The sequence below is a fragment of the Poecilia reticulata genome, linkage group LG2 (genome assembly GCF_000633615.1).
Source record: "Poecilia reticulata strain Guanapo linkage group LG2, Guppy_female_1.0+MT, whole genome shotgun sequence".
NCBI lineage: Eukaryota > Metazoa > Chordata > Actinopteri > Cyprinodontiformes > Poeciliidae > Poecilia > Poecilia reticulata.
The window spans coordinates 22248287-22263021 of NC_024332.1; the positions used below are offsets into that span (position 1 = coordinate 22248287).

The 14735-nt window shown below is 38.0% G+C and overlaps 2 protein-coding genes across 2 annotated transcripts; one reads left to right on the forward strand and one right to left on the reverse strand.

Moving 5' to 3' along the window:
* Nucleotides 1–10: 10 nt before the first annotated feature.
* On the forward strand, nt 11–6231 carry LOC103456990 (trace amine-associated receptor 13c-like; the record flags this gene model as incomplete). The annotated part of the gene is made up of 2 exons (XM_017309167.1): nt 11–798; nt 6183–6231. Coding segments are annotated over 2 exons (837 nt in total), but the record flags the coding sequence as incomplete, so codon positions are not given.
* A 1748-nt stretch (nt 6232–7979) lies between these two features.
* On the reverse strand, nt 7980–9170 carry LOC103456979 (trace amine-associated receptor 13c-like). Its single transcript, XM_008396868.2, has 2 exons — nt 8985–9170; nt 7980–8890 (listed from the first exon to the last, which is right to left on the reverse strand). Exons 1-2 carry the CDS (start codon nt 9146–9148, stop codon nt 8080–8082), a joined length of 975 nt encoding a protein of 324 aa, XP_008395090.1. The 5' UTR covers nt 9149–9170; the 3' UTR covers nt 7980–8079.
* Between the last annotated feature and the right edge of the window lie 5565 nt (nt 9171–14735).

Sequence of the window (14735 nt, forward strand, 5' to 3'; positions counted from 1 at the left end):
GTTTTCTCATTTCTGCAGGAGGCTCCACAGCCCCACCAACATCCTGCTGCTCTCTCTGGCTGTCTCAGACTGCCTGGTGGGATTCCTCATTTCATTCCAGATAGTGCTGATAGATGGCTGCTGGTATCTTGGTGACATCATGTGTGCCCTCTATGTTGTTTTGGACTATGCCATCACTGCTGCCTCAATAGGAACCATGGTGCTCATTTCAGTTGACCGTTACGTGGCCATCTGTTACCCCCTGCACTACTCCAGCAAAGTCACTACAGAACGAGTGAAGATGTGTGTTTCACTGTGTTGGATGATTGCTTTTCTTTGTCACAGCCTTCTCCTGAAAGACAGCCTGCAGAAACCAGGCAGGTATAATTCCTGCTTTGGAGAGTGTGTAGTTGTCCTGGATTACGTTGGAGGAATAGTTGATCTTTTGTCGTCTTTCGTCGGTCCAGTTGCTGCCATCCTCATTCTGTATGCAAGAGTGTTTGTAGTGGTTGTGTCTCAGGCTCGAGCCATGCAGTCTCACGTTGCAGCGGTCTCACTCCAGGGCTCAGTGAAAGTCACAGCTAAGAAATCTGAAATRAAGGCAGCCATAACACTTGGGGTTGTTGTCGTTGTGTTTCTGTTGTGCACCTGCCCATATTTCTGTGTTATTCTTATGGCAGAAGATGCAGCGGTCAGTGCTTCATCTGTGACTTTTCTTYTGTTTTATTTTAATTCCACCCTGAACCCTCTGATCTACGCCCTGTTTTATCCCTGGTTTAGGAAATCAGTCAAACTGATTCTTACACTGCAGATATTGAAGTCTGACTCATCTGACGCTATTGTAATGTAAAAAAATTAGCCTCTGATCTAAAGATGTATTTTATTGGAGGAAAATAGAACAATTAAAACATCTAAGGTATTGCTGTTGTCATGTTTGATGCTGGCCCAACCTAAGCTCCTCTGTGGTCACTCATTACTGGGAGAGGCAACATTTTGCACTTGGACCAACATTAGGTAGAAGATATTCATATCGACTCATTGTGTGTACATTGTATATTTGGTAATAAGCTTAGATTGGAGAACAATGTTTAAACTGAGGAGCAGAGTGACTAAATCTCAGCTAATTTTAGTGCAACCTGATTTTATTTGATGGGTACAGATTCAAATACAGATTTGATTTTTAATAAAAAAATGCCCATACATATAAATTATTTGTGTGAAAAAATATCCTATTAGAAGTGAGTACACCATTAAGTGCACAAAATAATTTCAGGGTRAGCACCGTGCACAGACTGTTTAATGAGAGAAACAGAATGAGTTACAGAACAAAAGACAAGAGACGTGAAGCGAAGACCAGTAGAAAGGCACCAAAAACACAGCTCTGCTCTCTCAAACCTCCAGATGGCTGCATGTACTGAGCCACGTTGGTTCTGCTGGAGGTTTCTACCTATGAAAGGGGAGTTTTTCCTCTCCACTGTAGCTACATGCATGTTTGGTGCGAAGAATCGCTGTAAAGTCAACGACAGAATGCAAGCGATTGTGGCTACAGTGTCGTCCAGGAGGAGAGAATGCTGCAAGTCAATGAATAAATGCTCTGCTGGGTTTCCTTAGATAGGAATGTCTTAAACTAATATGAATAAGCGTAACATATTCTTTAATAACTACGATCAACTGGAATATAAAATGACTTCTTTTGTAAAGTGCCTCAAGATGATATTTGTTGTGATTTGGCGCTGTATAAATAAACTGAAGTGAATTGAACAATGAACTGAGTAAACTGTATATTTACTGAGGGASGAGTATGGAAATGACAGGGGCTAATCAGAGGTGAGTGAATGCAGCTGAGACATAAGATGATAGACAAGAGCAGGCAGGCAGAGGGAAGGTGAAGCAAAGAGAATGAAAAGGGGGGAAAGAAACCTGAACCTAATACAAACAAACAAAAACAGAAATAAACTTTTATCTAAAGAAACAAACCATTATTAGTCCAGCACACCTGAATCAAATGATGGGATATTAGCAGGCGGCTGCAGAACATTATGACATGTTGAGGAGGTACTTTGATTGTATGAGTCAGCTGTGTTGTGCTGAATCAAGAAGCTGTTTTACAAAACTCCACGATTTTTAGGTGAAACAAAAAAGGCCACTTAAAAAAGGCACAAACAGTGAGAATAAAAGAGAGAAGGGATAACACAAAATGTTAAGATATGAGGAAATGAGCAATAAAGAAAGGAGCAAAAGAGAAACATTACTGAAACAAAAAGTCCAGACATCTACGGTCATAATTCATCCCCAACTTTGTTTCTATACGACAAAATTGCTTTGGGTTGAGCTGCTTTAGTTCAGAGCCGCTAGTTTTGTATTGAGATGAGTCACTTACAGATCAGAGATATGATAAATGAAACTGCACTACAAGTGCTAGAGTATAATCAGTTAATTGTTTTCTTCTGCAGCAAAACTTGAAAAGTCTCATCATGCAAGCAGGCCTTCAGTTAACAAAACGTTTGCAGACCTTAGAATTAGCTACCTGGATAACTGAAAGAGACACGAAGAGCTATGAGCTGAAACAATAAAAAAAGAACTTAAAACTTTTTGAARAAAGTTAATTAAGCTAGACTGCAGTAAAATGTCTTTGTCAGTCGTGTCTAATATTTAAAGGGAACACAAAGCGGATCAAAATATTGTGAACATCCTGTTGACCAAGGACACATCAAAGTGTCAGGACGGAAAACTCAAAACCATGTGATCTGAAATAGAACATTAACAACTAAAGAAATTAAACAAATATGGTAATTGTGACRATCATGTTTGTGGCTAACTATCAATAACAACAATACAGGAAAAAGTTAAGCTACTGCCAGACTGTTTTCGATCTTGCAGTGTATGCTGCCATATTAAAAAATAAGTTTTGCATGATGAGGATGATGCATTACAGGATGTGAGTAGCAAAGAGGTTCAGAATCATTGGACAATGTTAAACTAAAGATTAAAAGGGATGAGAAAAGTTACACTGCAAAGCAAAAGCACCGCAATCATAGTTAAAACAATATGCCAGTTTTAATTYAGCCTCATGTATCCGACCTGATAAGTATTTTMTCTGTTATATCWGACACCGTGTCAMTGGGCAATCTGATAGTGTTTACATTTTAAGCAATCTAGTTATGAACGTAGAAAATGTAACAATAACTATGAAAACTGGGTATAACAGAAAACCTTAAAAGGCAAAAACTATTAAATGAAGACAAGAGAGAGGAGGTTAARATGTATGTTTCTCCTTCACCAGTGGACACACAACCAGTGGCATTTAGATCAATCTAGAATTAACATTGTAGATTCTAGAATGTTCTGTCATCTAGAAATAACAGAACATTCTGTCATTTCTAACCTTTCTTCTATACCACTGGTGTCTGAAGTAGGRATGCAGACAATTAATCAATTTACAATTAATTGTTGATTAATAGTTTATTAGATTAAAATTGGTTCCAATAGATTAACTAATAAAGTCCACTTAGAGCTTCTTTTAGTGTTGTAGTTTAGCTGCTATCCAACAGAGGGCACCACTGGTCATTCTTAAGCAGAGCCATTTGATACAGGAATAAAGATGGCGGGGCCATACCAGAACGGGAAAAAGAAATGGTCCAAGCAGCATCCGGTGTGGGATCAAGATGCACTAGACTTCTGTTTTCAAAATTTAAACACTCAACAAGCTCCTTAAGTTTTACCTTCATAGTGCTGATTCAGCCGAGCTCCATGACGGAGCAGTTTAAATTTCTCAACCAACAATGACTGATGTGCTATGAAGGCGAGGATGTGATGACAGAAAAGCAGAGGGCAGAAAATTATAACATGATGTAAAAAGACATGATGCCAATAAGCAAGGTTGATTTTGAGGTTTGTCATGAGTTAATGCACTTCATAGAGCGACGTCTGAACATCCCTTCGAGAGCGACCACAGACAACACTCATGTATGGATATCTCTGTTCGTGAAGATTTGATTATCGTCTTTTATTTTTCTATTATGCAACCTCAGAAGTTCCTGGTTTGTTATATTTTTTAAAAATAGATCTAAGTGTAGTTTAGTCAGTATTTGAATGTTGACAAAAAAATTGCTAAAATTAATGATATCTTTATAAATTATTGTTTACGTCATGGAAAGAAGGTTGACCTTCTTGRTACAARGGAARCTAAAATCTTTAAGAAAATGGCTGCTCATTAATTGATAACTTGCATCAATAATGTAAAATCATTACTCGGCATGTTTTTGTTCTTGTCTTAGTCCAGCACACCTGAATCAAATGATGGGWTATTAGCAGGCGGCTGCAGAACATGATGACATGTTGAGGAGGTACTTTGATTGTTTGAGTCAGCTGTGTTGTGCTGAATCAAGAAGCTGTTTTACAAAACTCCACGATTTTAAGGTGAAACAAAAAAGGCCACTTATCAAATTAATCATTAGTCGATCAAAAAGATTAATCAACTTTAGATTAACTCATTAATTGATAACTTGTATGCTTTAAAATGTTATGTYAAATAATAACCACACAGACTCTTTTTACGGTTAACTGTACTGTAATGAGAGAGAGAAGTGAGGAAAACACAATATGGATCCATTCTTCATTACACACACACACACACACGCACATGCACGCACGCACGCACACACACACACACACACACACACACACACATAAGCATCTGCACTCAACTAGCAGTATATGACGGCTTGTGGTAACTGTATTAATGAAAGAGCAACTTGAGCAAATGTGTAAACATTTTCTGAACCAAAATGAAGGACCTGGAATAAAGTCAAACTATTAACAATAACATGTGTGAATGGATGCTTGCATATTAAATGTAGATCTTGTGTTAAGCAAATTTCTGCAGTTAATGTAACAAGAAAAGCACTATAAAGATTCAGTCCTGTCACCAAAACCTTCACTGTCACTGCATATGTCAGCATTGTTATGAACATTACATTAAAATACATTGAAGATTAAGGTCATATATGTCAAGATGATTAGTTATGCATTAACAAAGTAATATACATTATTGAGGATTACAGTAAGTTTGCATCTGAGGAGCCAGACTTGAGAATTTTAAGCGTAACAATAATTCTGACAGATTTTCTAAACCAGGGGTAGAATAATGCATAGATCAGAGGGTTTASACAGGAATTAGCATAGTATAGTATTAGGAGATAGGCACCTGATAAACTACTGAATATACTCTCTSGGCTCAGAACTGAGACACAAAAATACGGACAAAGGCACAGCAGAAACACAGTTATAACAACCCCAAGAGTCCTGGCGGCTTTTATTTCAGATTTCTTCGGTTTTCCTGAATGCTGATGTGTGACGACTGCAACATGAGAGCGCATGGCCCGAATCTGAGACACAGCYACCACAAAGACTGTAACATACAGMATTATGATGGCAGTAACAGGAAGAAGAAAAGCAAATAGGAGATCAACAATAAATCCTGTGAGGCCTATCTCAAATGTACACTCTCCAACACAGGAATTAAATCTGCCTGGTTGTTGCAGGTCCTCCTTTAAAATCACAGTGGAATAAACAAGAGAACAAGTCCAACACACAGAAACAGACACTTGGGTTCTTTTTAGAGTGACCTTAGTGGGATAATGTAAAGGATCACAGATGGCTACGTAGCGGTCAATTGAAATGAGGACCATAGTTTGTACTGAGGTAGATGCAACGATAAAACCTAAAGCAGTAATAAAAGCACACATTATGTTGCCAAAATACCAGCAGCCATTCAAGAAAATTTGAAAGAATAACAGGAAGCCCAGGATGAAATCTGAGAAAGCCAGAGAGAGAAGGAGAACGTTTGTGGAGGTGTGAAGCTGCCTGGGAAGATTAAAAACACAAACACATAAAGACTTCTCTCATTTCATCAAAAACGGTCACATATTCAATTCAGTCTAAAATATGTTCCATTCACAATCACGGCCCTCCGCTGTGATTTTTCAATAAATGTTTAGTTTGACATTCAAACAAATGTTTACCTGAAGTGCATGATAGCGATGATGACCAGCAAGTTCAGAATCATTGTGAGAAAAGAAATAAGACAAACAATAATAGAAAAGAACGTCATATCAGAGGGAGAATAGTTTGGTTTACTACAGGAGGTGTTGAGGAGCTCTGGGAAGCAGAGTTCAGCTCCTTCCATCGCTGATGACTTTCAGACCAAACTCCAGCTTATATAACCTGTTGAACTCTGTGGCACACCTTTAAGGTACTGGTCTCCGGTCAAATGCTACCCCTACTTTACTGTCTCCATGGTGACGTCATGACAACAACATATCAGCTCAGAAAAACTGTCTGCATTTATGAAGGTACTCACTTAGGGAAACAGAAAAAACAGTTTGACCCCTATTTAACCACCATTACTGTAAACTGTTAAAAACAACAAAGCAAGAAATTGAGACACACACTCGTCCACTGACAAACACCAATCCAGAACTGTTTGACCCAGGAGATCTTTGTCGACATGCAGAGCAGTGACAGGTACAGTAGGTCTAAAAGGTGAACCCGGTTAAAAGTCCTTCTTTTTGAGATGTAAGAAAATGTGACCATAATAAATATTTTCAAAACGTTTTACTTGATTTAAATTTGATTTGAGTGAAACACCAATCAAGAAGCTCCAACAATCTGACTGCATGTGAACATTCAGCATTCAGGCTGATTGGGTTCACAACAAACTTCAGCCACGGGGATTCTGAATTGTCTGTCATGATGCTCAGCTGTTCTAGTTCAGTTTTCTTATCAGCGTTTTTTTTTTTTTAGATTTATATTATGTTATAATGTCATTCCCTCATAAAAAAAAAAGTTTTGATCCATTCATGTGTGTTTGAGTAAATCTGTGGCAGGCATTCCGGCTTGTCTAAACGCTTGCTCTTACAAAACGCCATCTGTTCACCCAAAGCTGTACCTTAGAGCTTCAGGCCCTCTGAGCTCCGCCCCACAGAGGACTCCTCCCGCTCACCTTCTCTGCTCAGTTCCACCAGACTAGCGGCAGCAGAAATGATCAGACACTTGGTGCAACTGCATGTCTGCTGAACTCATCATACAAGCTACTCAGTCCAACACCCCATAGAACGGTTGTGAGCGACATCACAGAAAAGTAAACGCTGAACTTTTAGACTAGTCAGTTCTGTGCTCTGCAATGACCTTTTGAACAGGTTAGCATACGTCCACGGGCTAAACAAAACATGTTCGATGCATTATTTTAAAAATTATTCTTAGATAATGAGATTTTAGTCTGCTCAGTTCTGCCTACTTTGAATACAATTCAAATATAAAACTGATTAAACATGATAAAGAAAAAATGCTAACTAAAAAAACAGAGGAAAAGAAGAGGTAAAGCAGCACCTGAGCAAGAAAAAGTTACAAAGTGGAAAACCTAGAAGCACAGTGTGTGTTTTCTTATAGACCTTATATCTTATATATCTTATAAGCCATCACTATCTACTAAAACTTTGTGAAGAATTTAAATTAATTTGAGTTACTTCCTCGTTTAACTTCTCTTTGGGATCAAATAAGTATTTTGATTTGATTTAATTTGAGTTGAGTGCAGTGAGTGTGTCTCCAGTGCTGTAGTATAAAGTATGGATGGTTCATTCACTGGTTCATCAGAATTCCTAGCAACCATTGCAGCATGAACACTTCCAAGATAATCAGAGAAAAGGTTAATAAAAAGTATAAGTCAGGGGATGGATACAAAAAAAATCTCAAAGGCCTTGAACATTCTGTTGAGTTCAGTAMATAAATGTGGAGACTGGAGACCCAACAATAGTTAAAAAGACTTTAATAATTACTCACTGAACATTTATATGCGGATTAAAAATAACCAATTAAAAACTACACGGTGTAGCTTTAAAAACATTATTGGAATTTTAGTTTTTAACCTTCACAAAAGGGTGTTGGCTGTTTTAATGTGCATCACTACATGCATAAAATATGGGCTGCTTGAGAAGATATTGCTAACTAAGATAAACAGTCAAGGCTAATTTATTAAACTCATGAAGGAACTGTGTAGTTTAAACTTTACCTGATCTTATCTTTTCAGGTGTCACTATCTCTCTATATCACATTAATGTCACATGAGTGAGGCAGCAGGATCCCAAGTGTTACAATGACTTTGATCGATTTTCTGAACCAGGGGTAAAAAAAGGCATAGATAATGGGATTTAGGCAGGAGTTAAAGTAAATCAAATATATGACAAAAGTTGCCGATGACGCGTTGAGCAACAGGTCCTGACCTGTGATGGCAACACAAAAATACGGGCACATGCACAGAAGAAACACGACAACGACTACACCGAGCGTCCTGGCTGCTTTCATCTCAGACTTCATCCTGGCGAGGGGGCCCTGCAGCGCAGGGGCCGCGACCTGAGAGCGCATCGCTCGAGCCTGAGACGCCGCCACCGTGAATATTCTCACATACAGAACCACAATAACAGTGATGGGGAGAATCAGGTTAAAGGTCATATCAACAAATCCCACAATGTAGTTGATGACAATGATACATTCGCCGTAACAGGAGTTATACCTGCCCGGCTGCTGCAGGTCGTCCTTCAGGATCACACACTGAAAGATCACTGAGCCGGACCAACACACGCACACACAGAGCTTCACAAGCTTTTTGGTCATTCTAATGGAGTACTGCAAAGGATAACAAATGGCCACATAACGGTCAAGAGATATCAGTACCATGGTTGTTATCGAGGCTGCAGTGATCGTATAAGCCAGATACTGATACAAAACACAGATTACGTCACCGAGGAACCAGCAGCCGTTTATAAGAATAATCTGAAAGAACATGAGGAGACCGACGAGGAAATCTGACACAGCCAGAGAGAGGAGGAGGACATTGGTGGGAGTGTGTAGCTGCCTGTGGAGGAAGACCAGAGAAATGTGATACTAACTGAGACATCAGCTACCAAACTAAAAATGCACAACATGACAAAACCTGGGAAGTGTCCCACCTGAAGTGAGAAATGGTGACAATGACCAGCAGGTTCAGAATTACAGTGAGGACAGAGATAAAAGACAGCACGGCGTAAACCAGCATGACTTCAAAGTAGGGACGCTTTGGCCTCCTGCAGGAGGAGTTGAACATTCGCGGAAAACACAGTTCAGTTTCCTCCATCGCTGTCGACCAGAGCAGCAGCTCCAGCTGCTTTCTGGCTCCCGTTTTTTATCCTCCTCTTCCTCCTCCTCACGCCGCTCCCCATGGAGATGATGCTTTGAGAGTTTTTTAATTATTGTAATGAATTATTGATTGGGAGGATGAAGCATGTTCATCTTCCCATGTTTTCTAATAAACTGATGTTTCTATTTTTCTTGCATAAAATTCCTTTTCCTTTTTATCCCTTCATTGGCTTTATGACGTAAAGCTCTTTGAAATGCCTTGCTGCTGAAATGTGCTATACAAATAAAATTTGACTGATTGATTTGATTGATTGGCTGTAGGGAAAGTATGTAAAAATATAAAGTACATGATAAGAGAGAGAAAAAAAGAGACGAAATCTCATTTAACGTGCCTCTCGGATGCAGAAGTCTGTCAGTAGGTGCATTTCCATTAACCACAGAATTATGCAATTTGAAATTATGAAAATAAATTTGCTTAATTTAAAGTGAAATGGTGTTAAATGGTTTAATGTTTCTGCTCTAGGATGAGGTGGTTTTTTTGGGCATATTGCAATACATGTATTTCACAACTGCATTGGAAACACTTTTTTTCTTGCATCACACGAGTCACATGATCAACAGTCAGATGTTACTACGGGCAGAAAAGCCCAACTGAGTAGTTGGTTTGTTTTGTTTGTGTCAGACAATGTGCATCTGGCTCCACCAGAGCTCTGATAGTATGAGATGGTCATCAAAGATTCTGCAGCGAAGAACAGAGGGGCCAGCATAAGTCCCTGAGGGCCACCGTACTACAGACTAGCGTGTCAGACACGGTCCATAACGTGGGCGACACGTGATGTCGTCCAGCGTCCACAGGGATTGCACCAATTGCACTACGAATGTCATCTTTACTTACTTAACTTAAAAAAACACACAATTTCAATTGCAGTTGATTCCAGTTGTCAAATGTAAGCATGTGGGTGATTCTATATGCAGATACATTTGGCATTTCAAGAATTTAATTAAATAACAGGTTAATTTCCTATATTTTTTATTCATCTATGTTATTGAAAACATGTTAAAATTAGCTACATACAAATTTGTGTTGTTTTTTTTCCCCAGAGAAACTTTCTGGATACAGTCCAATATGTTAACTCTGTTATGGATAATGTCTTGACAAAACAATATATTCTGACAGGCTAAATTTTCTTTATTAGCCTTTATTACACTTGTCTAATGCTAAACTAGTATAAACTGAGACATTTAACTTTCAAATAATTATTAAAGCTCATAAAATACCAAGATTTCTTTAAGAAAACATGACACTACCAACAATGCATAGAATATATAAAACAATAATTTTCTCTCTTTTGTGAAAACAACACAAGTAACAGGCAAATAAACAGTTTTCCTGTAACAATAAGTTACAGTTTGTTTCTCCACCATTAGCACATTTAGCAGTGAGTGAATGAGGTTGATTGACAGCACTAAAACCCTCCTTCTGGTTCTGATTGGTTGTTTTTGGTCGGAATGGTGCATTACTTTTAGTCAGCAATAGCAGCTCAGGGAGGAGGTGGAGATCGATTTTTTTTCACAGATTATCTGTCTCATATCAAACTGTCACAACATGATGACAACTTTATCAAATATGGAGGAAACAAATTTTTTATTAAAGTTACATACTGCAGCTTGAATCAAATGCAACTAGCATTTTTTTTGAGAAGTCTGGATTGTTTCATGTATATTTTGCACGTTGCCTGTGACTTTTACTAAACTAATAAACTACTTTAAAAAATTAAGCAACCTACTTGCATAGTGTATGCAGACAGTTGCATGTAAAATTCATGAGCAGTAAATACTGTGTTAGTTAAAATTGTGATGCTTATTATGTGTCAAAAAAACTCAAGAAATTGTAACAGCAGCTGCAAAGGGGGGGGCCCAATTAAATTTTTTGTCATGGAGAACAAGATTTTTGGCAACGTCCCTGATCTTATCCACTTTTATTCAGAAAATCATATGAAAAAGGTTTTATTTAAATATGATAAATCTTTATTATCCTACTCGCTCAGTGTTTTTTTTATGTATCATACTATTATTGTGCAGGTATAGCTGATTAAGTTTAGGAAATATGTATCAATGTGTGGCTGCATTTAATTACCTAATGTCGTGATCCGTGTTTCTGTGTGTTTATTTTTGAGTTTCTGTGTGATCCTGTTCCCTGTGAGTCCCGTCTCTGCTCTTCCCCCGTTGATTGTCTCCCAGGTGTGTCTCCTTCCCTTGATTACCCCATGTGTATTTAGTCTTACCTGTTGTCTGTGTTCTTCGTCGGATCCTTGTCTATCGACATACGTCAGTCATCGTTAGTCGCACGTCGTTTGTCCTGTTCTTAGTGTCAGTTAGCCATTCAGTAGAACTGTTAAGTCCTGAGTCGGCATCAGCTCCCGTGTCGAGTCCCGCATCAGTTGCTACCGGTGTTAGCCGTGTGCTAGTTCTCCTGCCGTGCTGCCTGTATTTGGACTGTCCGGAGTATATTCATTATTAAAATCATCTTCATCTATAACCTGGGTCTCAGCGTTTCTCCTCACCACTTCCAACCTACCACACCTCATGACACCTAAGTGTCATTAATGAAGGGGAAAAAACTCAATCCAGACTTTTAAGTTTAGGGTCTGGTTCGCAGAGTATGAAGTTACATTTGTTTCCTAATTATTCAATGGGGGGGGGGGAAAACTAACCTCAGTTAAGTAAAATAAAATTGTAATCAAAACTTTTGGAATTGTTATGATTTCTTTTTAAAAAAAACAAATAGTTTTGTTTAAAAAAACAAATCAAATAGCAAATTTTTGTCTTGTGAACATAAAAAGTTATTTGCCAAACAAACTTTTATTTGCACACATCAGAAATCTTTTGTCTTGATTTTAGGCCCTACACACGACTCATGTGAGAATCACAAGCAAAACTTTGAGTCACAAACAAAACCTTAGAATATTAAGAAAAGATTTCTGACAAGCGCAACTAAGTTTGTTTTGCAAAAAAAAAAAAAAATTCACTTCATGAGACAAATGTGTGATTTAAATGTTTAAAAGTTTTTTAAGCAAAACTTAAGTAAAATAAAATTGTAATCAAAACTTTTGAAATTGTGAAGATTCCTTTTAAAAAAAAGTTTTGTTTTAAAAGACTTTTTTAAAATTGAATAACTCATTTTTACCAAACATAAACATTTATTTGCTCACATCAGAAATCTTTTGTTGTATTGTGAAAACTCAGCAGGTTTTTCTCATGGTGACATACATTAACAGTTAAATATTTGCTTTTGTTTTTTTCTGCAGTTCCAAGTTAAAGTTTGATGCAGCTCTGCTTTCCTGAATGGACCATCTTCATCTCCACTGCAGCAAACAGGCAGCTCTTTTATAGATTACAGTCCACTAAAAGGTTGCATTGTGCCCTTGTTTATATTTTAATAGTGTAATTCAGTAAAGACAAAATATGTCTGGTGGTCCAGCTCTGATTTACTTATCTTGCTAAATTGCGAGTTTGAATATTGCAATACTTTCCTATAACAAAATAGACCTGAGGAAAGAAATTACTAATAAAATATCTTACATAGGCATAGTGTTATGCTCTATATAGAGATGTCCGTTAGCTTTGATTGTGTATCTCACAATTTTGTAACTTATCATTGTTTATCAAACTCTGAAAGCTGTGTGGCTTTGTTCATATTCTGTCCTAGAATGCAGTAAGATGTGCCCTTTTTTTGTTTTTGAGCACCTGCCCCTTTAGTGGTCTGTGCACGGCCCTGCTCTGGTCTGTATCTTTACGAGACATTTTGCTTCTAAGGACGTTGGAGTATCGAGTCGAGGACGTTTTGAAAAGACGCGGTTAACAGCAGATGGTTAGAGAGAAAATATGAGGAAATGATAGGAACAGTGAATATACTAAACACATCTCAAGAGCTCGTTACTGGACCTAAATAATCAAATTTTTTCTCTCTCTTGCTCTGGGCGAAGGAGGACACTTTTTAATTTTAATGTTCTTAGTTATGTAGTTAGTAAAACTTCTGTTGCCTTGTTTTTGCACTGGACCTATGTTTGATGTGTCGTATGCTGYACCCCTTTCTGCTTTGAGATGATCTCTCTCTTAATTTACATTTTATGTAAACAAGGAAAAAGATGACAGTGATACAGCAATAAATATCTCGAAGTWAGCGTTGTGCTGCTGGTCTTTTTTTCTTTTATACTTTGCACCAGAAGCAGAACAAATGTTCTTCTGATACGGTTAGAATCAAATCACAATTTCAGCTAAAACTCAAAACAAAACACACCAGAGTTCTCTGGCATCGGTTTCTGCTGTCTGATGGCTGCTCCATCAAATATGGAGCAGCAGCACCATTTCTTTGGGATCATTCTTTATTCTATTTTTATGATAACGTGTAAAATTATTAAACCAAAATTAATTCTTTGTAGCTCTTCTCCAAGCAAGCAAAATTTCTTGTCACATTTTATAACAGCAGCAGCAAAGTTTAATTTCAGTTTACTTTTAAGATATTTTAAGTCAAGTATGATTCAAAATTTTAAACATGATAAAATGATAAAAAATCCTACTTAAATTAATGGTTTTAATATATATTTGTCATTCTAAACTTAATGTTTAACCCTTAAAATCTCATGGCGCCTCAAATGATTAAGTGACGCAGTTGCAAAGGGTTAATAGTTTGGCTCATGCAGAACTGATCTGACCGTTTCCATAGCAACGATCAGAAGCAAGAACATGTGAGGTTATAAATGCTTGCATGTCAAAACGGGAGTTTATGTTCAAGCAGCTCTTGAGTGTAGTGTTTGTTGTGTGTTTTTTGAGTACATTTTGAGAATGGCAGAAATCGCTGCCACATTATTTTTTCCCCTGACTTTCGGTGCAGGGTATTTTATAACTACAGGAGTGAGGAAAGTTTTTAATAAACTCCTCCCTTCTGTAGCCTTTGACATCGGCAGTTATAAAGACGAGGTAGAATATGATGAATTTGACTCATATCTTTTCCGTCCTTCCCCGCTGGGGAAGTTTGCCGTGTTGACACCAGCGCCGTTAAAAAGGCGTTGGTAGTCTCAAATGACCCCCCCAAAAACGATTCATTTGATGGACTTTATGATACAACGGGCTACTGTGAGAGTCTTCAGACAGATCCGTCTGAAGACTCATTTCTGTCTGAAGACATATTTCTGTCTGAAGACTTTACTCTAGGAGAGTCCTATTTTGAAGAAAGCGATTCTTCTGATGCCTCTGGTGTCTATAGTGATGTAAAGGTGACCAAGACTTCTGCTCCAATTAAAGTGGAGCAACAAAGTTGCTGTCTACTTTGTTGAAATTCCAGAGGGGAGAGGGAATCCAGACTTCCCTCTCCCCAGCCACTTGTACCACGTCCTCTGGGGGAATCCTAAGGTGTTCACAGGCTTGTGAACACCTTGGCCATATGGGTGGGGGGATGTGTCCTGACTGTTTGTGCAACAGTTCAGATTACTATTGAGACGCTTTACCAAGGTCGAGAAAGAGTTACATGTTGTTAGACAAAGGACCCAATGTAAAGAGTTACATTTTTGATTCTGTTAGACTCT